General features: G+C 38.5%; 1 protein-coding gene across 1 annotated transcript in view; it reads left to right on the top strand.

The window, feature by feature from the left end:
* The window catches only part of LOC149155655 (kinesin-like protein KIN-14I), a 102,118-nt gene that overhangs the window by 11,175 nt on the left and 68,332 nt on the right, over positions 1–22,611 (top strand). The window contains exons 6-15 of the mRNA XM_089445864.1: positions 10,817–10,916; positions 11,067–11,248; positions 11,391–11,506; positions 11,748–11,850; positions 12,663–12,815; positions 12,909–13,055; positions 13,238–13,438; positions 13,526–13,690; positions 13,844–14,017; positions 14,191–14,334. Of these exons, the coding sequence (XP_089301990.1) occupies positions 10,817–10,916; positions 11,067–11,248; positions 11,391–11,506; positions 11,748–11,850; positions 12,663–12,815; positions 12,909–13,055; positions 13,238–13,438; positions 13,526–13,690; positions 13,844–14,017; positions 14,191–14,334 (1,485 nt within the window). The remainder of the gene's footprint in view (positions 1–10,816; positions 10,917–11,066; positions 11,249–11,390; positions 11,507–11,747; positions 11,851–12,662; positions 12,816–12,908; positions 13,056–13,237; positions 13,439–13,525; positions 13,691–13,843; positions 14,018–14,190; positions 14,335–22,611) is intronic.

Here is a 22,611-nt window from a genome sequence, read left to right on the forward strand (position 1 = left end):
TTAGGGCAGAATACCTTCAGAAGTTTGAGATCCAAGTCACTGAACCAATAATGAAGTTTGTGATTCAAGTAGTTGCAAAGTTTGGGAGTCAAGACTCAACCAATTGAGTTTGATCATGATGACTCATGAGAATTATAATGCTGATCACTATTATCATATATGTAGACTTGTAGTAGGCCAGTAGCCCCATAGTTCGTAGGCTTTGTTTTTGCACTCTAGAGGCCATTTAGAGCCTCATTGATTATATATTTTGTTGTTGATATGTATTGCACTTGGTGCCATTTTGATATATTCACCTTTACATGGTATATATATGAGCAAACTTTGCATATTTTGTGTCTGGTTTGGAATCATGGTTTTAAATCTTAAAAGTAGATTTTTTCATTAAAAATTAATTATTTAATATATTTTTTAAAAACTGGTTTTTAGACTTGACCAGTCTTGGTTTGAAACCCGGTTTATTAGTTGGACCGGTCCGGTCACTGGTTCCGTTTTTTAAAACTATGGTTGACATCAATGACAACCACATATCAACAACACCAAGCTCCAAGACTTCTTTACTCTAGTGCTACATGTTTTTGCTTTAGGGTTTTCATCACACAAACCCTAGTTCTTATTCTCTTGAATCACACTAGTGTTAAGATTGAGATCAACCCTAGTATTAGAATTCATTTTCATGTCTTGTCTAGGAGTTACATCACAAACCCTAAACCCTAGGCCTTCCTTTCTTGCATTACACAAGTACCAAGATCTCTCTAGGCAAATTACAAGGATAGAATACCGAGTACATTCATACAAAGACACTTTCTTGCCTTTATATCGAATAGGTGAGGGAGTTCATATAAAACATGGTTTTTGTCCACATGTAACCCAAGGCTAAGTCTACAAGGCAAGCCCACATGGAGTGCTCCATTAAACAAGAAAATAAACTAGTGTTTATCCAACCTGCAATATGATGTGCCCTCCAAGCACAATGTCCCTAGGCCTAATGTTCTTGCTAGATATGCATTCTTCAACTAGGTGTTACCCAAGTGCTCCTCTTCCAAGGTGTAGTGTTCTCCAAACCGAGTATTCTCACACCAAACTCTCCTCCGTTGTGTGCCATGTGCTTGGTTCATAACTTCATAGTGAGAGGATTCTCGTAGGGGGGGAGTTGACTATGAGGAGACCTTTGCTCTAGTTGTGAGGTATACTTCTATTAAGTCTATTATGTCATTAGTATCAGCCTTTTGTTGGGAGTTATATGAAATAGATTTAAAGACAATGTTTGCCAATGATAATGTTAAAATCTTAAAGTAAAGTCTCCCTCTAAACATTATATATATAAAAGCACCTCCCTCCCTTTAGCCATTTTATCAGCAACGATAACATTGAGTAACCCCCTTTTTCTCAATATCTTGCTTTCCCTCTTTAAATTTAACAAAAATATCCCCCTCCCCCTTGAGGAAAATAAATCTTCTGAATTAGCTGATATTTTCCATCATCTCATGAAAGTGCAAACATATTATGATAATTTTAAAACTTGAAAAACAATGCAATATTTTTTGATAATCACAATATATGCAATGCTGCATTAAACAAATAATAAGATTTAGTAATTTGTAATTGTAGTAATTGGAGGTTTTACTTTTTTCATGTTTTTCCTAGGAAAACAAAATGTTTTTGTTCAAGAGAACTAATGTGCTCTCTACAATCCAATTTGGATGAGATGTGTCACATACAATGGCGGGGTGGGTAATGCTAATAGAACTAAAACGGAAACTAGACATCTATTGGCTAATGTAATGAAAGAAGAAATAAACTAGTATACATTCATCTTAACCTTTGATCATTTGAGCAACGAGAGTTTTTGCACCTGGTTTTTTAATCCCTCGTGGGGCTTCATGGATCTGGGGTTAACATGGATCTAGGCTAGTTTTAATTACATATCAATAATCAAAACAACTAGTTTTCTCAAGACTTTAGCTGTAGCCTGTAGCATTAACAACTGGAATATAAAAACAAAGTGATACTTAAAGCCATAAATCAAAATAATTGTCTGCTTGATTCTAGATTAGACTTTTTACAGTGTTGGATTCATTAGGACCCTTTTGATATTCCTTACTAGAGATTCTTGGAATAACGAGTTCATCTGTTGCGGTAACAGTATAGGCGTTGTTACCTTTGTCTCTGCAATAACCAAGAAAGAGCAATGTGATAAGTAACAAGTTTAAAGTTTACAAGGAACAAGCTGAAGCTGAAAAACAGATTTTTTGTTTTCTTTTTAGTCTAATATCTGCTGTGTTAGGTCCCTATAATACTAGTGTAGTCCCTTTATTGTTATTTTTAGTGTAGCCTCCGTATTGTTTTTTTTTGACTTTAACGGTTAGATTTTTATTTAAAAGGCGGCAAAACAGCTGCCGCTTGCATTTACATTGGATTGAGTTTCTCAATTTCATTTCTCTCTGAGTTCATGAAGTCCACGATTCCATGATCAATCTTTGATTCAGGGTCGTCTTTTGGAGAAGCAACGCTGTATCTCTGCCGGATGGTTCTTTACCTTGATGTTACCAGCTGATTCTGACAACCTGAGTATGCCTTTCTGGAGCCTTCCTCTAACTCTGTTGCCAGAGGAGCGAATCGGATATGAGCTATTTCCACTTGGGAGTATGAGAATCGTTTTCCATCTCTAGTCTTCATTCTAACCTTCCAACGCCTTGATTTTTGTCAAAGCAATTTCCCCTGGAGCAGAAAGAGCCGTGCGAAATGGGCAGCTGTCCGATTGAATGTACAGAGCCTGACGTCAAAATTTTGCGTTGCTGAAACACCACGAGCGGCGTTGCTGAAACACCAGTTTCAGCAACTGATAAAATAACTGTGTTGCTGAAACACCATTTCCAGCAAGCAAATTTCTGGGTTTTCTGTGTTAAAACAGAATTACTGGTTAATCCGATTATGGGATGATGCAGAGAGAATCTTCCATATTGACTGATAGGGTTCTTTGGCTTCTGGCAGCTCCAAGGTTGGCTTCAAAATCAGCTTGAGTATTAAGCTGCCTCATAATGTGGAAGAAGGAGATTTTCTGAAACTTAGCCAGCATGGGTCTTATTTTCTTTAGAATTCGGCCTAAATGGATCTGCCACTGATTCGAAGGAGAATTCATTGCTTGAATGATGAGCCGAGAGTCTCCGAAGACCGTCAATGTTTGAATGTTCCGTTTTAGAGCCAGAGTCAGCCCCTGCCACAAAGCTAGAGCCTCAGCTCTATTATTTGGTTCGATTCCCAGACCCCAATGGTACTTGAGTAAAGTAGACCCATCGGGTTTCAGCAGCACTCCACCTCCACCCGCAGCTCCTGGATTGCCTTTAGAGGCCCCGTCGAAGAAAAGACAATGGTCATCTAGTGTCGATCTCCACTTTAGAAATTCCTGTTCTTCCATACGGATTTCCCACTTAGCATGGCAAGTGGTTGGAATAGTAGGGATGGGTTGATTATTTGGAACGATTTCTTTTAGCCACAGCTCCTCCTCATTGTCCAGCTTTACTTCATTCCTTAGGGTTGGCTTAGCTTCCAAAGTCTCTCCCAATAAAGCTTTAATTTTGGATATAACATTGCTTACAGTGCATATTTCTCCTCTGAAGATTCTGTTGTTCCTTTCCAGCCATAGTTTCCAACATATGTATTTAGGGGTCCACATCCAAGCAGTCCTAAGGAGGTTTTTATTGTTGGTGCAGATTGGAGGTAGCTTGGCCCACTCGTAGAACAGGGATGGCACACTTCTTGGTAGCTCAATCTTGTCCGCCCTTGAACTCAGGACCCCTTTCCAGACTGCCTTGGCAAAGGGGCACAGCAGCAACAGGTGATCAGCTGTTTCTTCCTCTGATATACATAATGGACATCTGGAGGGCCCTTCCATTCCCCGTTTTCTCAGATTGTCTCCTGTGAGAATACTATTATGAGCAAGTGTCCAGCAGAAAAAGTCTATTTTAGGGAGAGAAGGAAAGTTCCATATGAATTTCCATTGCGTTGGGTCTGGAGGGACATTCGGGACAGCAATTAAACTTTTGTATCCTTCAGCTACCGAGTAGGAGCCAGTATGGGAGCCCCACCCTCTTTTATCCTTGGCTGTTGCTGATAATGGTGATTTCCCTTGCAGATTGTCTAACAGTAAAGAAGCTTCAGATTGCAAATGGTGTGGTACCTCCCCGAGATTCCAACTGTCCCATCTTCTTTCAGCATCCTCTGTCCAGTTGGTTATGTCCCATAGAGTTTCCTTGTTGTTGGAATGCAACCATAGCTTAATATTTGCCAGGCCTTTTATATGATGAAGAGGCTGGTCTCCAAGAATCTGATCATTCCAAATTCTTATTTTTTCCCCATTACCTGGGATCCAATAGAGGTTGGGGCTGAAGTTGTCCAGAGCAGCGATACAAAGTTTGGATATTGGGGAGCCTTTGGAATTTTTTGGAGGAAGATCAAGACATCTCAATCGTTGACCTTGAAAGTATTTCTTCCACAGCACTTTCTTGCTCCAGCTTATTTTTCCTGCCACAATATTCCACAATATTTTTGAGCCAAGAGCGAGATTTTGGGCAGCCGAGTCTCTAATTTGCAGACCTCCTTCTATGAAAGGTTTCTTAATGGTATCCCAATTTACTAAATGAAGCCTTCTTTCGTTGTTTTTTCCCCCTTCCCACAGAAATCTTCTCAGCATACCATCCATTTTACTGAGAAAGGTTTTGGGGGCGAGGAGAATGGAATGCTGAAACAGAGGCATGCTTGTTAAGACAGATTTTATAAGGATAATTTTCCCAGCAGTGTTCAGCCAGGAGGCTCCCCAGGCATTAATTCTGAGTTTGAGCTTGTCCAAAAGGGGCATCCAATGGGAAACTTTGGGGATGGATCTGAAAATTGGGATCCCAAGATATTTGAAAGAATCCCAGTCTTGACAGATTTTCATTTCAAGAAGCCTAGCTATATCAGCAAGGTTTTTAGCTGAGCAATTCCAGCCATAGATTGTACTTTTTGAGTAGTTAATCTTGCTGCCGGATGCTTCCTTATAGATGTCCAGTTCCTTTTTGAAAGAATTGGCCGAAATAATACTCGCTCCACCTAGTAGCAGAGTATCGTCGGCAAATTGAGCATGGTTTATTTCTTTGACATTTTGCACCATTCTGAGACCTGGCAGAATTTGGATTTGCTGACAGTAGTCGAGCTGGAAACTCAACACTGAGGCTTGAATGGCATAGAGAAGCGGGGACAACGGACAGCCTTGCCTTAATCCCCTTGAAGCTGTAAAAAATTCAGTTGATCTTCCATTTACTAGCGGAGCAATCCAAGGAGAGGCGATGCAGGCTTTCACCCAATTTGTGAATTTTGTTGAAAAGCCCATTTTTGTCATAACTGCAAACAGGAAGTCGTGCCTCACCCTGTCAAAGGCATTAGCCAGATCTAGTTTTATTACCATTCCTTTCTCTTTTCTCTGGACACTTGAATGTACTGCCTCTTGAACCAGTACAATATTATCCAGTATCTTTCTCCCTTTGATGAAGCCTCCTTGGTTCTCCGGTATGATGTCCGGCAATATATTCTTGAGGCGCATGGATATTATTTTGGTAATAAGTTTATAGCTAGTATTACACAACGAAATGGGGCGGAATCTACTGAACTCAGAAGCTCCTTTTTCTTTCGGAAGCAAAGCCAGGAAGGCTGAATTGGTGCTGCCTCCTATCTTAGTACAAAATTGGGATTTCCTTACCATTCTCAGAAGGTCTTTGTTGATAATTGACCAGCAAGACTGAAAGAACCTGGCAGTGAACCCATCAGGCCCTGGCGCTTTATCCGGGTCCATGCAATCCAAAGCTTTCTTGAGCTCATCCATGCTGATCGGGGCAGTCAGCATATTATTGACGGGGTCTTGCACACAGAAGGGGATCAGATTGTACGGATATGCTTGGGGATCTATAGGCTGGTAATCAGGAGCTGAATAGAGATCTTTAAAAAAGGAGAATGCTGCTCTCTTTATGCCCTCAAAATCATTAACCACTGTATCTTGGAATCGGATTTCTGAAACATTTTTGTATTGCTTTCGGGCTTCGGCATGTTTGTGGAAGAAACTAGTATTTTTGTCGCCAGCTTGTAACCATAAGTTTCTAGATTTCTGTCTCCAATACTCCTCTTCGTCCCTACTGGCTTTATGAAAGGCTTTTTGTAACTCAACTTCTTTTTGGAGCAGACTTTGGGTAATATCTGAATTCTCCATTGAGGATTGGAGGGCAGCAAGGTTTTCTATAGACTCTTTTCGATTGGCAGCAGGAGTTTTCAAAGCTTTTGCCCATTCCTTGAGCTTTCTCTTAAGAGCCCGCAATTTTTCTTCCCACACGAAGAAAGGGGAACCCTGAATTTTCCGGTTCCAGACTTCAGCAACCACCTCATTGAACCCCTCTTGCTGAATCCATAATGGGCTAAATCTAAAAGGAATGGGTCCAAGAAATCTATCCACGGAGAGCTCCAGACTTATGGGTTTGTGGTCAGAGGTGCAGTTGGGCAGAATTTTGGATGAGGTCATTAGGCCACTAGTGAGGAAGGAGGTTTGGACAAGGAATCTGTCCAAGCGAGCTGCTATATGGCTGGGACCTAGTCTTTTATTAGACCAAGTATATTTCCCGGCTGAAGGTTTGATGTCCTCCAAATCCCAATCGTTCATGATGTCTTCTACCCATTCTCTGGCAGGGTCCCTTACAGGTGAACCACCTTTTTTCTCTTCAGCAGCTAGAGTAACGTTCAGATCCCCTGCAATAATGATATTTCCTGGATTGTGCAAAACAAGAAAGGACTGGAGCGAGTCCCAGCAATTTTTTTTCTCCGATGGCAAGACTGGAGCGTAAAGGTTAAATAAACTTACTTGTTGACCAGAATCTTTGTGAAGGAGTTGAATAAAAATCCAGTGCTGGCCACTTTCTTCTTGAATCAGGTCGTATTTGGAGCTGTCCCAGAAGGAGGCGATCCCACCAGAGGCACCTCTAGCACTGACAGCTCTTCCAGGGCCTTTGCGCCAGAATGTTTTGCTGGATTGGAGGAGAAGAGAATCCTCCATCTTTGTCTCCTGGATGAGAAGGATTTCAGGCATATGCAACCTTACAATGTCTTTCAGGGCCTCTTCTTTCAGCCTGCTACCTAATCCTCTGCAATTCCAGGAGACGTATTTCATTATTTACTGGAGAGGGGGGGAGTGGCTCCTTTTGGAGCCTTGTTATTCTTGCGCCCGGATCTGGTATTCATCATTCCCTTGAGGGTTTTCTGGGAACCTTGGAGAACATCCATGTAGGTTTTCTCCTCTCTTTGTTTCTTCTTGGATTTTAGGCCCCTGGATGTTTTGATAGGAGAGATTTGAGAACTGTCTGATTCAGATTCTCTTTCTTCTGATTCTTCTCCTGATTCGGAGGCAAGACTAATGTGCTCGTCATCGCCTGCTTTTCCCCCTTGATCTGCCTTGGTTAGTTGGGGATTTGATTCTTCTTCGGATTCTTTCCTTTCCTTCGGCTGACCTTCAGTTTCTTCATGTTTCTCTGAGGCCTCCCCCTTTTCAGCTGTGGATGGGCCTTCATTTGAGACTGGTTTGGTTTTGTCGTTGGGCTGGGGATTTCCCTTTGATTTCCTTCCATCCTTCTTCTTCCTCTTTATCCCCTGATGGTGCTTTAGGGCAGTTTCGTTGAAAATGGCCATGTTCATGGCAGATCCTGCATTTAAATGGGAGTTGCTCGTAGTCTAGCTTCTGGTAGTGATGCCAATCTCCCACTGTCAACTTGATAGCTTCCGGTAGCCCAGCTTCGAGATCCACTTCCACGCATATTCTGGCGCAGGTGTATTGGCCCTTGTTATCAGCTTTGTCGATGAATCTTCCCAGTCCATTTCCTATCTTTTGCAGTGCTTGGTAGCTCCAACAGTGTATTGGAAGATTGGGGAGCCGAACCCAAGCAGGGACCTCCTTTGGGACATCGACTGAGGGGTCAAAGTCGGGTGTCCATTTATTCAGAAAGAGACCTTGGTTTCCCATGAAATATGGGCCATTTCTGAACACCAAATCTCGGTCTTCCTTGGTAGTGAATTCAAAGATGAAGTAGCCCCTTCCAATCGGGTAGCTGATTACATTGTTTGGGAGCAGGGGTCTCCAGTTTCTTTGCACCCATTCATCAGTCGATTTGGTTGTTGGTCATCGTCCCATAAACTGCCCTACTAAACCTCTGTCAGCCAGGGCAAGGGCGATTTTGATTGTCTGGTCTTCTGGCAGAGCAATTTCTGGGATTTCTTCTAATTTTTTGATGAACTTCGGAGCTTCAGGCTGCATTCGTTTTTTCCCTCTCTGCGTAAGGATCTTCTTGAAGGCTTCTGCAGGCGAAATCAGAGGGGTGGGAGAGGGCTCCGCACCCCCTGGAGCAGCCATGGCGGCGGCAGCTGGTCGTAAACCTAGCAGAACGCATTCCCTATCGCGCGCGCGTGGAGAGAAGAACTGATATGCCTCCGTATTGTTATTGTTAATGTAGCTCCCATATTGTTATTGTTGCGCCCCATAGAAACCCACTATTGTTATTGTTGTGCCCTTACATTATGATTGCTATGTAGGTTCTGATTATATTGTAATCCCATAGACTCCTATATATAGAAATGAGATATTGTCATTTGTATCCTCCAAGAATTGTTCATGTATGTGATGTAAAGGAGGTTGCCCCCTCAAAGAGGCTGATTTTCAAGTCGTTGATCTATCTTTTATTCTGTTTTGAGATCTGGTTGCATAACATGCTGAGATGGCTACCTGAACGCTAACAGAAACTTGATCTCAACTCTGTCAATTGGAGTCATTTAAATCCCCTACAATCCTCTGGCTTTCAAATCCTAACTTTTTCTAGTACCATTTCCTAACCTGAAGTGGTTCTTTTCCATTTTAGTGGTTTTGTGTGAAACTGCAAATGAATCCCCAAGAAATATACAGCTGTAACAGGATATGTAGGTATTGCTTCCATATTATAGTTTCTGATACAAAAATAAGCAAACATCTCGGAATTATCATATTTTATGTACTTATCTACTTTTCCTCGTAGATTTCAGCCAATGAGAATGAAAGCCCTAATCTAACCATTTATCCAGAAATGAAGCCCTAAATTTTTGGGTCAACCAGATATTCTTACATTTTAAAGGTATGCTCTAAATTTTAAAATTTACATCAAACATTCCATAAAGACATGAAAGATACACAGATTTCCAATTTACTCATCCATGCAAATAATTGGGATTCAGAAAAATACCTGGTTATCTGTTTGAAGGTATTTGTTGTTCCCGCTCCCGTATGAAGAGCCCTGGTTATCTGTTTGAAGGTATTTGTTGTTCCTGCTCCCGCTACCAAACCGACTTTTCCTCCCAGCCTATCTGGGGATTAATCTATTCGTTCCCCAGATCCAGAAAATTTTTTATTTGAGGTCTTTTGGTCCCCGTGCCGAAAACCCCAAGAACAATTACTCAATTTACCAGATTTCTCTTCATAGATTCCCTTTGTAAAACACCCTCCACAGTTAAAACATCCCCACAGTTAAGAAAATAAAACCCTTCTCTGTGCTCCCCCCCCGGTATGCTTCTTTCATTCCCTCTCTATTGCCAATGTCACCACCCTTCAATCCTCACTGCTTCCATAGTGAGGTATGGTTGCTTGACCTCTGTCCGTTACGTGGCTTCTCACCATGCATAAAGAGGAGGTCATATTCTTATTTATTGACACTCATCACTTAATATCTCCCTTAAGTGACTTTTAATGGAGTTAGTAATTTTTTTTTTTTATTACAGAATTATTTTAATATTCTATTAAATTATAACCTTTTAATATTTAATTTAGAACTTATATAGTTAGTTTCTTTCATTTGATATGCAATATATAATATATAATTTTCTTTTAGTTAATAAAATCCCCTTGTTTTTATATATATTTTTGAATGATGTACTAATTATATATATTATGATGGTGGTATATATATAATAAGTACTTCACAACTTATATTCCTTAGATTTTGGTATGTTAGTTTTTATTTAACACTTCGATAATTAATTCATTATTTTAATTTTGGACATTTTCCTTAATTAGTTAGTATGCATACTAGTGTAGTGCACACGATACATGCATATGTAGCTATCATATGCACGCTAATATTTCTATGTTCCCTATAACTCGAGGGGGTCATTACACATTGTGAGACTGTAAAAAATTTATTTCTGCAACTCCATAGAAGATGATATTGCAAATAGTAAAATATATATAGTAGACTTGTCTTCCAATCCTCCATACCCTATCCTACCCTCATATCACTGTTATGCATGAGGTCATCTAGGTTTCTAAATATCTGAAACTCTGTCCCTGGCTATCTTATTGTATTGCCAATATTCAATATCATTTGCAAGGTTTTTCTAATGAATGAAATCCATCTGTGTCTCATTTATTTGCAAATTGTTAAAAGCACATTAGTTTATTTACATGTATACGTCCCTAGCTATTTCATATTTTTTTCAACAAAATTGTGAGATGATGCTTGTTCTTTTGCTCTTATTGTATTGCCCTGTCCCTCTATCTTATTGTATTGCCAAAATATCTTATTGTTCTTTTGCTAAAAAATTCTTGTGGCATTGTTGTGAGAACTCTAGCTGAATGACTCGAATACATTGTTCAAGAAATTTCTAGATTAAATTGGTTTTAGGTGCAAGTAGTCTATTTGTGAACATTATTTCGGGTGCCAATTATTTGTTTAGAAGTCTTTGCTGATGTAACTTATTTGTATTACTGCCTTTGTGATGCCAGGAACTTGCAGGAATAATTAAACTATCTGCATACAATACATTCAGTCTATTTGAGTGCAGAAAAATTGTTACTGGTTCGAAATCACTTGATCATGGAAATGGTAAAAAATGACATTTTTTGACTGAAATTATGAATTGTGATTGGGTTATATCAATGTTTCATAGAGATCACTGACTATTTGCAAGGTAGAATTTCATATATAGAGCAATTCTTCACAAATATTTGATGCTTGAATTGGTTCTGTATGCAGAAGAATACATAGGTTTGGATGACAACAAATATATTGGGGATCTTCTTGCTGAGTTTAAAGCAGCCAAAGACCGTAGCAAGGGTGAAATTTTGCATTGCAAGTTGTCATTCAAGAAGCGATTGTTCCGGGAGTCTGATGAAGCGATAACAGAACCAATGTTTGTGCAGTTGTCCTATGTGCAGGTATGCATTTGGTAGTCTATCATATGACAGCATTCTTTGGCAGTAATTATGAACACTGTCTGGAACATAATTATCAGAAGTTTAGTCTTTAACATTCAGTTGTTGAAGATTTTTATTAAGTAAAGAATGATTATAACTGCAGCTGCAACATGACTATATACTCGGCAACTATCCTGTTGGGAGGGATGATGCAGCACAACTGGCCGCATTACAAATACTTGCTGAAATAGGATTTGCCAGCAATCCAGAGACAAGCAGGTAAGTTCTGCTTGAATGGATTTATTTCTATCCCGAATGTTGACACATTTGATTTGTATGGGAACTTTAGCCTTTTCAGCATATGCTTTCTTCTGGTCTTTGTAACAGGTAGATGGCTTGTTGCATATCTCTTCCAGCCTTTGATTGTATAGCAAGTGTTTTTTTGGATGTGTGGATTACTAGTGATATTATTTTAAGTTTTGTTGAGATCCTGATCAGAATATCATGCAATTGATAACAGTGACTGGACCGCACTTCTAGAAAGATATCTACCTAGACAAATTGCTGTTACACGAGCAAAGCGTGACTGGGAGATTGATATTCTTGCTCGCTACCGGTCACTGGTATGGAAAATTAATTGATTATTGAGTTTTCTCTTTATATCCAACAAAAAGTACATAGAAAGATCTAAGAGATAAGAGGCTATAGAAAACTCTTTTCCTGGTTTCTAAAACACCTAGCTTTAAACAGTGGCCTGGATTTGACTTTATGCTACTATAACCCACATGTTGAGGTTCATAATACTTAAAATTTGAGATGGTACCACTGTTTTTATTTTTGCTAACCTGTTAAGTCCAATGGGACTTCATTGTTGCCATTGTATATATGCTTTTTGCTTATTTTCCATAGACACACATGGATTCAACTTGGTGTTATGATCTTTGGTGTTGTCTTATTTCTCTCCATTTTCTGGGATTGTTAAGTTTACTAAATAGAATTTGGCTGATCTGTAATTATTTTTTGTTCCAAAATCTGGAATTACTATTATGATCATTTATTTTGAAGTCAAAGAGTTTGTATTGTGATGAAAGGCCCTCTACAAGTTACTTCTAGGGGAGTTTAAAGCAACGAGCCTTTTAATTATTTAGTATGCAATGGAGTTTAGTATAAAATAATACGTTAAATTAAAATTTGTCAATTAGCAAGAGAAGTACAATCCTATTGAAGTACATGTAGGTGCAATTGTAGGACACTGAGTCAAGACCTGTTGTGGATTAAACTTCTGCACTACATAGTGTGGAAAGTTGGATAGTGGGTGCCTCTCACTGCAAGGATTATTCGTTTGGTGGGTCTGGGTGGAAGTGGGCATACATAAAAGTTATAAAGTTTTATATGATTAAAATGCTTTGAAATATCAACCCTGTTTGTCTGGTAGGAGCATCTGTCCAAGGATGATTCAAGGCAGCAACTTCTTCGTATTCTAAGATCACTTCCTTATGGGAACTCAGTCTTTTTCAGTGTTCGGAAAATTGAAGATCCTATAGGACTTTTACCAGGACGGATCATCTTGGGCATAAATAAGTGTGGGGTAAGTTTTACTTATAACATTTGATTCATCATATTGTGGATGGGCATTATTTGATAGTTTAATGATAAATCATTTCTTTCACTTTATATGCAGGTTCATTTCTTTCGTCCAGTCCCAAAGGAATATCTACATTCAGCTGAATTACGGGATATTATGCAATTTGGTAGCAGTAACACAGCAGTATTTTTCAAAATGAGAGTAGCAGGCACCCTTCACATATTTCAGTTTGAAACAAAGCAGGTTTGTTTGAATAACAATTTCTACATAGCAAGAGCTTTTCAGGCCAACATTCATTACTTGAAATAAATTGGCATAGCATATTGTATGAATGTTTTGAAAATTTCAAAATTATGATGTTCCTAGAATCTTTAATAATTGATATGTTCTGTTCAACCTTGTGCATTCTCTGGTAACTATTGCAGGGCGAGGAGATATGTGTGGCACTTCAGACACACATAAATGATGTGATGTTGAGGCGATACTCCAAGGCACGCTCTGTTTCCAACGGTTCTGTGCAGGAGGATTCACCTAAGAATATAAAACCTCCTGGACTTGAAATATATGAAAAGCGTATACAAGAGATGTCCAAAATCATAGAAGAAACTCAAAGAAAGACGGATCAGGTAGGTGTTTTTGAATCTCTGCTCTCAAGACAACTCTAATCCATAAGGAACATTTCTGTTTTGGCTAAAAATTATTTTGTTTTACAGCTTTCGAAAGAGCTTCATGCAAGGGAAAAAAGGGAGACAGAACTTGTAGAAGAACTGGAAGGGTTGAAAGACTCATTGCAAGCAGAGAGGCACGCTTTATCTGAAGTTGTTGAAGATCGCGACAAGTTCCGTGCATTGTTTGCTGAAAAAGAAGCTGCTTTTCAGGTTTCTTTTACCTTCTCTCTTGCTTCTGTACCAAATCTTGGAATGACTGTTCATCTTCTGTAAAGCATTATGATTGTGCTTATGTTTTCTAGAGTATCGGAATGCCCAATTTTTACTTTTCTTACTTCCTTTGTGGTCCTGCATATGTTCTAGATGGCACTTTCAGATAAGTTCTCTGTAGCAAGTCCTGCCAATGAGCAAAATGGAAATTTAGATTTGGAGAACACTCCCACAAAAGCTTTGTGGGCGTCGTTGAGTAGAAGGGATAAAGATCTTCCATTCACAGATAAAGGCAGAGTGTCACAAAATCAAAACTTGAATTCACAGGTAACAGACAGTCCAAGTGTTTTCATTTACTAGTATTCCTAACATCGTACAAGTTATCACTACTGAACTTTATGATGGTATTGCATGTTTATTTCAAACATGGCCTTTAGTGTTTTAAGTTCAAACTTCACTGCTAATTGTCAGTTTTTTGATATATTTGCTATTCCCTGTAGGCACAAATTAAGGAACTGAGGAATGAATTGAAGACTCGAACAGATGACCTTCATTCAATAGAAGAAATGTGCAAGAAACTATCCAATGAAAAGCAGTTGCTTGAACAGAAAGTTAGTCGCCTTGAGAAGAAGAAAACAAATGAGGTAATATGGTTAGGAGTTAGACAATGTAACAAAAAAGGATGCTGTTGCTTTAATTACTCTTTTAAAGGTAGGTTTTATTTTGTTTTTGTCATGCATTTACAAGTCCATCACCATTCCTTATGTAAATTGTTGAGATGTCTCATCTTGAATTTTAATTCCCTATTTTTTTTCTCATATGGAAAAAAACACTCACGTTAATTTATATTTCAAAATATGATCAAAATTAATTTAACTCAAGTCAACTCCCATAGGAGACAAAACACAATGACCATTAAATGGATAAATACACCAACATTCCCTCACCCTCCCCACCCTATAATGGGCCATTCTAGAAGTAGAAAGTACATAGAATTGCTTATTCCAAAACAAAAACAACATATCTGGACCAAGTTGGACATTTGCAGCCCACTTCAAAGTGTTTTCTTCAGTCAGTAACTGGAAATGGCCTGTATCCTCAAAAGCTGATAAAGACAAGTGGTGTTCTTAATTTAGTGTTTGAGCATTGACTTACTGGCCAGATGAGACAGCCAATGTGGGCTGAATAGTTGGCCTCCCCACCATTGATGTAGAACATTACTTATTCACTGAACTCACATACACTGGAAGCCCGAGATATCAAAATTTGGCTTTACTGTGGACACTGCTTTTTCTTCACCCTCCTTGAGGGTATTCTTCTTTATCCTTTTAATGAACATCAAGAAATAGTGTGTAATAAATCACCTGCTTGCCTTTACTTTGGTGTTTGCCACTTGGCCATTGTTTTTGGCAAATTTCTAGGGTCTTGCTGCACCATCTGGTGATTTTCTTTTCTCCTTGCCACCTCAAATCAGCTTAGCCCTCCTGCTGATTTGAATTATTTTCAGCAATGTCATCACTGTAATTGTTGAAAAGTAGCGAGTCAAGAAAGACCACAAGTTGTTCTTCTTTAGCATGCACGAGTCCCTATAAATTAGGACAAGTTCATGCAGCAGTTTGACTTATGCGCAGGGGTGGGAGGCTTGGTTTGTTGTTTGCTAGTGTGAGTTAGAAACTTAGAATTGGGAAAAAGACAAGTGAAGAGTCTCAAGTTCTAAATTGAGACTAGACAAGTTACACGAGTCAATTAGACTTAGTTAACTTATCAATCACAAGTTCGACTTCCAAAAATAAAACTTGCCATATTTAACCAATTCAAATTGCTTATAAGGAGGATGAAGACACATCATTGTAACATAATTCTTGAGCACGAGTTTGTGTGAAGGAGCTTGTGAGAGGAAGAGCGTGCTAAGGAGAAGCTTGTGTGCAGATTGGTAGAAGGCTTTCCCTTGGGATTTGTGTTAGGATTTAGAAATTAATCTCTAAACAAAAGGAGCTTCCTATGTGCAAGGATTTAGGAGGAATGTGTAAGAAAATCAGAAAGGCAGAAAGATTTTTGTTATGTTGATAATTACTTGTGATATTATTATGTTCTTATTAACTTCTTTATGTTCTTCTTTAATCTTCTTCTCATCAAGCAATCATCAAAGCAAAAACATTAAGATTAGGGACACCAAAAGTAGGCACTCAGCCAGGGCTAAAACCCCATTATAGAGGAAAACCCAGTAAGAACTCTTCCTTCAATAGATTCAAATTGAGGTAGACCAAGACCCTAGACCCAAAGATCTTCCTCCTCCTCCAAGCCAGCTCTCAAACTGTTCTTCCAACCTTGAAAGATCGACTGCAACAACATTGCATCAACTCTGCTTAATACTGCATCAAGGGCAGATTTTTTCGGCCCAACTTCAAGATTGCAATTTCAATCCTCTTGTAGCCTCAGTGCCTTCGCACGTGTGAGACAAGATATTGAAAATTTTGACTTCCATAGCTAGAAAACGATCTCCTTCTCCTTTGCTAGCCCTTTCCTCTTTTTCCTAGAATTTCGCACCTTTTACTACGTCCGGCTTTTGCGATTCAAACTTGTGAGAGATGTGTCTCCAAATGAGTCAAGTTGTTCCAATATATGGTGATTTTGTGAGGTTGAATTCCCTTGTTGAGGCCGACTTGGTGGAGGAGGCCTAATTGACCTATTTTACATTAAAATAAATTTCTTTTTGACAAATAAATCCCAAGAAGGGCCTTTTACAATATGACATGGATGATGACACTTGACATAAACCCTAAAAGCTTGCAATGGAGGCTTTGATGTAAAAACAGTTGACTCAAGCATGAAACCCATGCTTTAATAAGTCAATTTTTTTAATAATAAAATTTCTTTTTATTTTTTTGACAAATACATTACATCATGACTTTACATACAATTATGAAGACCGACACTAGTTACATTCTTCAACACTCCCTCTTAACTAGGGAGGCATTCATAATTACATATATATAGAGGTACATGGACAATCTCAAAATGAACTACGAAGAGTTATAGCACACTCAGTGCTACGAACTAGATACCTGACTAGGGGATTTTATCCGGGTGGGACTAAGGGGACTCAAGCTTTTAGTCAACTCTAGGTACCATTTGGATTTTAAGCTCTACCACCGACCCATGGATGTAGGTGCGTATCTAAGGTTGGAGCTCCATGACCAACACCACCCTCCCTCTTTGTGATCTAGACATCAACTTATAGGCCGACCAGATGTCCTCCTAAGCATCTGGCCATTAGATGCCTCATCTCTCCCTAATAAACTAAATCAGTTATATCCATTTGTTCAAGCATGCTTCCAATGTGTTTAACCTTCTTATGGAGAGATTTACCTATACAAACACAAACCCCAATTAACAATAAACTTTCAAATATAAGTAAACACAAACTTTCGGGGTCCTCAATCATCCTGATGCTGCTTTCATCACCAAGTTATCCATATATAAGCTATCAAAAGCTTTCTTCTTCTTTCATTTCTTCAGCAACACCAAATTCATCCTCAAATCTTTTTGTTTGCAACTTCATGAAAACTCATCTGTAATACTTTTGCTTACTTCAAAGTATTCATTGTCATAATATGCCCTCCCTCAACTGGGGAGATATACCTTTTCTTCCATCCAGGCTCCCTTTCAATTTAGGGAGACCAATCACTTCCTTCTTCTATAACATCGAAGAGCCTTTCATGGCTCCATTCCTTCTTATGGCATCAAGGTCATCTTGATCATCATAACTTCCTTCATCATGCTTATTATTATCATACAAACATCTTCATCATCTGAAGATTATGTACCTACAAAACTTTAATTGCAAGTACAACCAAATACAAACATACAAAAACATGAAGTTAACAATATAGAAATTGTGATACTATAATGTAAGCATTTAGACTTTAGATATCAAACACCTAAACTTAGTTAGGTTCATAAGAGACACATACTAGACTTCGAATTCTTGCTAGAGTTTTGTCATAAACCCTAGACTTCATCTTCGAGACACAAAGCCTTAGATATCAACAATTCAATCAAATAACAATCCTACTATACATCTAAGCTTTTATCTGTCAAACTTCTACTAGGGTTTGTAGCAAATCCTATATTTTATCATCAAAGCTAAATTATATCGAAAACAATATCATCATATCCTAGAATATTAATCTTCTACTAGGGTTTTACAGACCCTAGGTTTCACAAACTAAAACATGAGCATCAACAATTAGGTTAGCATACTTGCATATACATATCTAGGATTTCATTATCACGTACTAGCATTTTATATCAATATTCATACGTACTATATAAACCCAAGACACAAACATTAGTACATCAAAGTTAGACAACATTTTTTCTCCAGGCTAGGGTTTCTATCAGATGAATATACAACTAGGGTTTTAACTTTTATTCCTAGGATCTTACTATAACTATTACAAAGGTTTTGTTCATAAACCCTAATTCACCAAACCCTAAAGATCTAGGGTTTTAATACATAACTTAAGCATTAACAACAAACCCTAAAGAACTAGGGTTTCTATCATAATAATACCAAAACCCTAAACATCAAAAGAATAGGATTTCTAGACTTCATTAACAACCCTATGTAGACTAGGGTTTCATAATCAATATTGACATACCCTTAGCAACAAGAGGCTAGGGCTTTATAGTGAACCCTAAAGGTTAGGTTTACACAAGAATGATCAAATAATGTCATGAGGGTAGATTCAATCTAACGATTAATCACCCTAACAAGAATCTTTGTGATTCAAAACCCTAGACGTGACAATGTCGGTGATGTAAAGCAAATTTCAAAAGATAATGAACATAGCTTTTACATGAAGAGAACTTTATAACAAAGCTTATATTCTAATTCATACCTTTGAGTTGTTCCTTAAGAAACCTTGTCGGACATCAATTCTTGAAGAGCTTCCTTTGCGACAGAAAGTCTATCCTTTGAAGTCTCCTCCATAAACTTTGAACATTCAACAAGCTTTCATAACAAAGGAAAATATAAAAAAAATGTTATTAGCATACAATACAAACAAGTCTTGATGTGAGGGGGAACCCAAACATGAAACGATGAAACAAAGAATAAGATACTTGTCGTTTGGTAAAATGGTGGAGGCTCCCTCTTAACCCAATCCTTGAGGGATACCTACAACTTTATCAAAATAATTCAAAAATGTTCTAACAAGACATGTTAGACCTACAAACTCTAGAAATCAAAACATAAAAGAAAACAATACAAGACTAAGAAGGATATGTAGGAGAGGACTTGGTAGTATAAGTCCTTCACTCTCGATTCGTCAATTTTGTTCTTCTTCAATGTAGCTCATCGACAATATTTGCTTGATCTCTTTCTCTCTTCCTATTCCTTGGATTCTTAGGACATTGACTCTTGTAATGACCCATCTTATGACAATGGTAACATTCAATCTTGGATAGGTCAACTTTCTTCTTTGGTCCTTTGAACTTCTTGAAGGTTCTCTTATTCTTGTGATGAATATGCATTAGAGATATTTTCTTGTTCATCTTCCTTCTTGTTGTTTACTAATGATCTTCAAGCTTCTTCTTGACTGCAAGAATTCCACATCTGTTCAAATGTTAGAGTATCCTTGCAACTGTTAATTCCTGATGCAATAACACTCCAAGATTTTGGTAGTCTTCGAAGAGCAGTAATTACAAGCTCTTTTTCTGGTACAATTTCATCTATTGCTTGGAGTTCATCTCTAATTCTAGATATCCTTATAAAGTAGGATGATACAGTATCGTCTTTCGTCATCTTAATACTCCTTAATTCATTTCTTAATATGTTCTTCTTTTATCATCTTGTCATCAAGCAATTGTCAAAGAAAAAACATGAAGATCAAGGACACAAGAAGTAGGTACTTAGCCAAGGCTAAAACCCCTTTATAGGGGAAACCCAATCAAAACTCTTCCTTCAGTAGATTCAAATTGAGGTAGACCATGGACTTAGACCCAAAGACCTTCCTCCTCCACCAAGTTAGCGCTCAAATTGTTCTTCCAACCTTCAAAGATAAAGTGCAACAATACGACATCAACTTTGCTTCAATACTGCATCAATACTACATCAATACTACATCAAGGGTAGATTTTCGACCCTACTGCATCAAATTTCGGCCCAGCTTCAAGACTGCAATTTCAGTCCTCCTGCAACTTCATCTCCTTCACACATGCGAGACAAGATAGAGAAAATTTTGATTTCCTTAGCTAGATAACGATCTCCTTCTCCTTCGCTAGCCCTTTCCTTCTCCTCCCTAGAATTTCGCACCTTTGACTGCTTCTAGCTTTTGCAATTCGAACTTGTGAGAGATGTGCCTCCAAATGAGTTGAGTTGCTCCAAGATATAGTGATTCTATGCGGTCAAATTCCCTTGTTAAGGCCAACTTGTCCTTTCTTGAGGTCAACTTGGTGGAGGTGGCCTAATTGACCTATTTTACATTAAAATAAATTTCTTTTTGACAAATAAATCCCAAGAAGGGTCTTTTACAATATGACATGGACAAGGACGCTTGATATAAACCCTAGAAGCCTGCAATGGAGGCTTTCACCTAAAAACAATTGACTCAAGCATGAAACCCGTGCTTTAATAAGTCAATTTCTTTAAAAATAAAATTTCTTTTTCTTTCTTTTGAGAAATACATTACATCATGACTTTACATACAATTATGAAGACCAAGACTAGTTACATTCTTCAACAAAGTGCGCTAGGAAATAGGGGCTCCAGAAGTGTGCAAGGAAATAGGGAAGTAGGATCAGGGTTCTTGCAAAGTGTTTCAAGCTTAGGACAAGCAGGGAGAACAAGATTGTTTTCTATTGAAACATGATTGTATTGTAAGAGATCTATTGCTCAAATTTCTATCAATAAAATTCTCAAACAAGCAGAGGGTTTTCCTAGTTGGGTTCCCTAGAAAAATATTGTGTTTTTGCTATTGTGTGACTGTGTTTATTTCTATTCCTATTTCGCTGCAAATAAATAGAGAAATTTCGTGTCTTAATAAAAAGAAACTAGTTTTTAGATTGTTCATTAGAGCAATTGCAGAATTTCAAGGATTTTCTACATGGTATTAGAGCAAAGAACAACATAAGGCCAACACATAGAGTTTAGATTTGTGAAGAACAAAGAGCAACTTTGTCAAGAGCAGTTTCTCGGATAGGGAGAATGGCGTACCAAGGATTGAGAGTTGATCATTGTTTAGAGAGGGCATCGAACTTCATCTCTTGGAAAGGGAGGATCATGATAGTGTTGATAGATAATGGGGTGGGAGAATTTATCCAACATGCAGTAGCACCAACTTAGGATCCCCATCAATTGGCCCAACATAATAAGATTGATATCAAGGAAAGGAGGATTATTCTAGAAGGTGTCAAAGATCATATAGTTCCCCACATCCATGAGAAGAAGATAACATATTAGATGTTCCAAGCCATCTTAAAGTTATATCAAAGTACCAGTGATGCCAGGAAGCTTGCTCTTAAGGAGAAGCTAAGGAGTATCCAAATGAAACAATGAGAGCCCATCGCCACATATCTTACGAGTGGTCGCTCAGGTTTGAGATGAGCTAGGTGGTGTGGTTGTCACTATATTTGATCATTACCTTGTGAGTTTTGCCTTACTTGGACTTCACAAGTCTTGGTATGGCTTCCAAGACGCTGTCAGTGGGAGAGAGAACTTTCCCGGTTGGGAAAGGTTATGAATTGATTGCATACAAAAAGAGATCTGGAGGGACCAGATACGGGAGACTAGTAAAGACAAATGATGAGGATAATTTTTCTCTTGCAGGGGAAGCAAAGGGCAAGAAAGGCAAAGGGAAGGGCGAGTCCAGTCATAAGGGTGACAAGAAGAAGGATTTGAGCAAGATCAAGCGCTTCCCTTACCATGAGTTTGGACATTATGCTACTAAGTGTCTAAAGCGAAAAGAGGATCTGGTAAGGATCATGTTGTTGCATTAGCTGAGGTAGATGGGTTTGCTTCTCAGTTTGAGAAAGACTTCTCATTGATAGCTTGCATGGCAAGCTTAGTAGGCAGTGACACGTGGTATATTGATTCAGGAGCTTCTTTCCATATGACCGAGATCAGTGAGTATTTCAGGCAACTAGAGGAGAAGGACATGTAGGTTCATATCAAGCTTGGAGATAATGGCAAGTATGAGACCAAGGGAGTTGGTACTGTCAACTTTGAGACAAATTCTAGGAACTCTCTCCATCTCAAAGACATTCTCTATGTTCGAGGGATGAAGAAGAACCTATTTTCAATAGCAACCCTTGAGTACAAGGGATATGGTGTCATATTTGGCTGAGGTAAGCTGTACCTATGTGAAAATTTCAACTATTGCAACAACTGAAAATTATTCTCGTAAGTTATGCAGTTTATTTGCTACGACAAACAATGAATAAAATCACAACTACAATTTTCACCATAAAAATACTGTTGAAAATAAAATACTGGAAAATGAGAAATTCTAGCACACAAGAATTTTGACACAGTTATTTTTGGACAATTGTCCCCAGAAAAACCCAATGTGGGAAAACCAGTGCAACAAATGAGGGTTTTATTATTATTCTTCAGCAAAAATTTTGAGTACAATAATTTAGATGCTCTACTGGCAATCTAATTTGAGGAAAATACTGGCAAAATTATTGTGAGAATTTTCTCTCACCCCACAGCGAATTTCTGCCACCGAAATTGCCTCCCTAGCCACACGCTGAACCTTCTGCGTCACCCTTTGCGCAGTGCTTGCGCAGAACCTCTGGGAATTTCGGCCTTCCTCTCACTGCCTCTTCCCGGGAATGGAATATTTCCTCCTGGAATGTTGCTAACCTCCTCTACCACATGCTACTCACCCTCTGGCTCTATCTTCTTTGGTGAGTCT

Source organism: Pinus tabuliformis, chromosome 9 (assembly GCF_031772625.1).
Source record: "Pinus tabuliformis cultivar Carrire ecotype Pingquan chromosome 9, CPIR1, whole genome shotgun sequence".
Lineage (NCBI taxonomy): Eukaryota > Viridiplantae > Streptophyta > Pinopsida > Pinales > Pinaceae > Pinus > Pinus tabuliformis.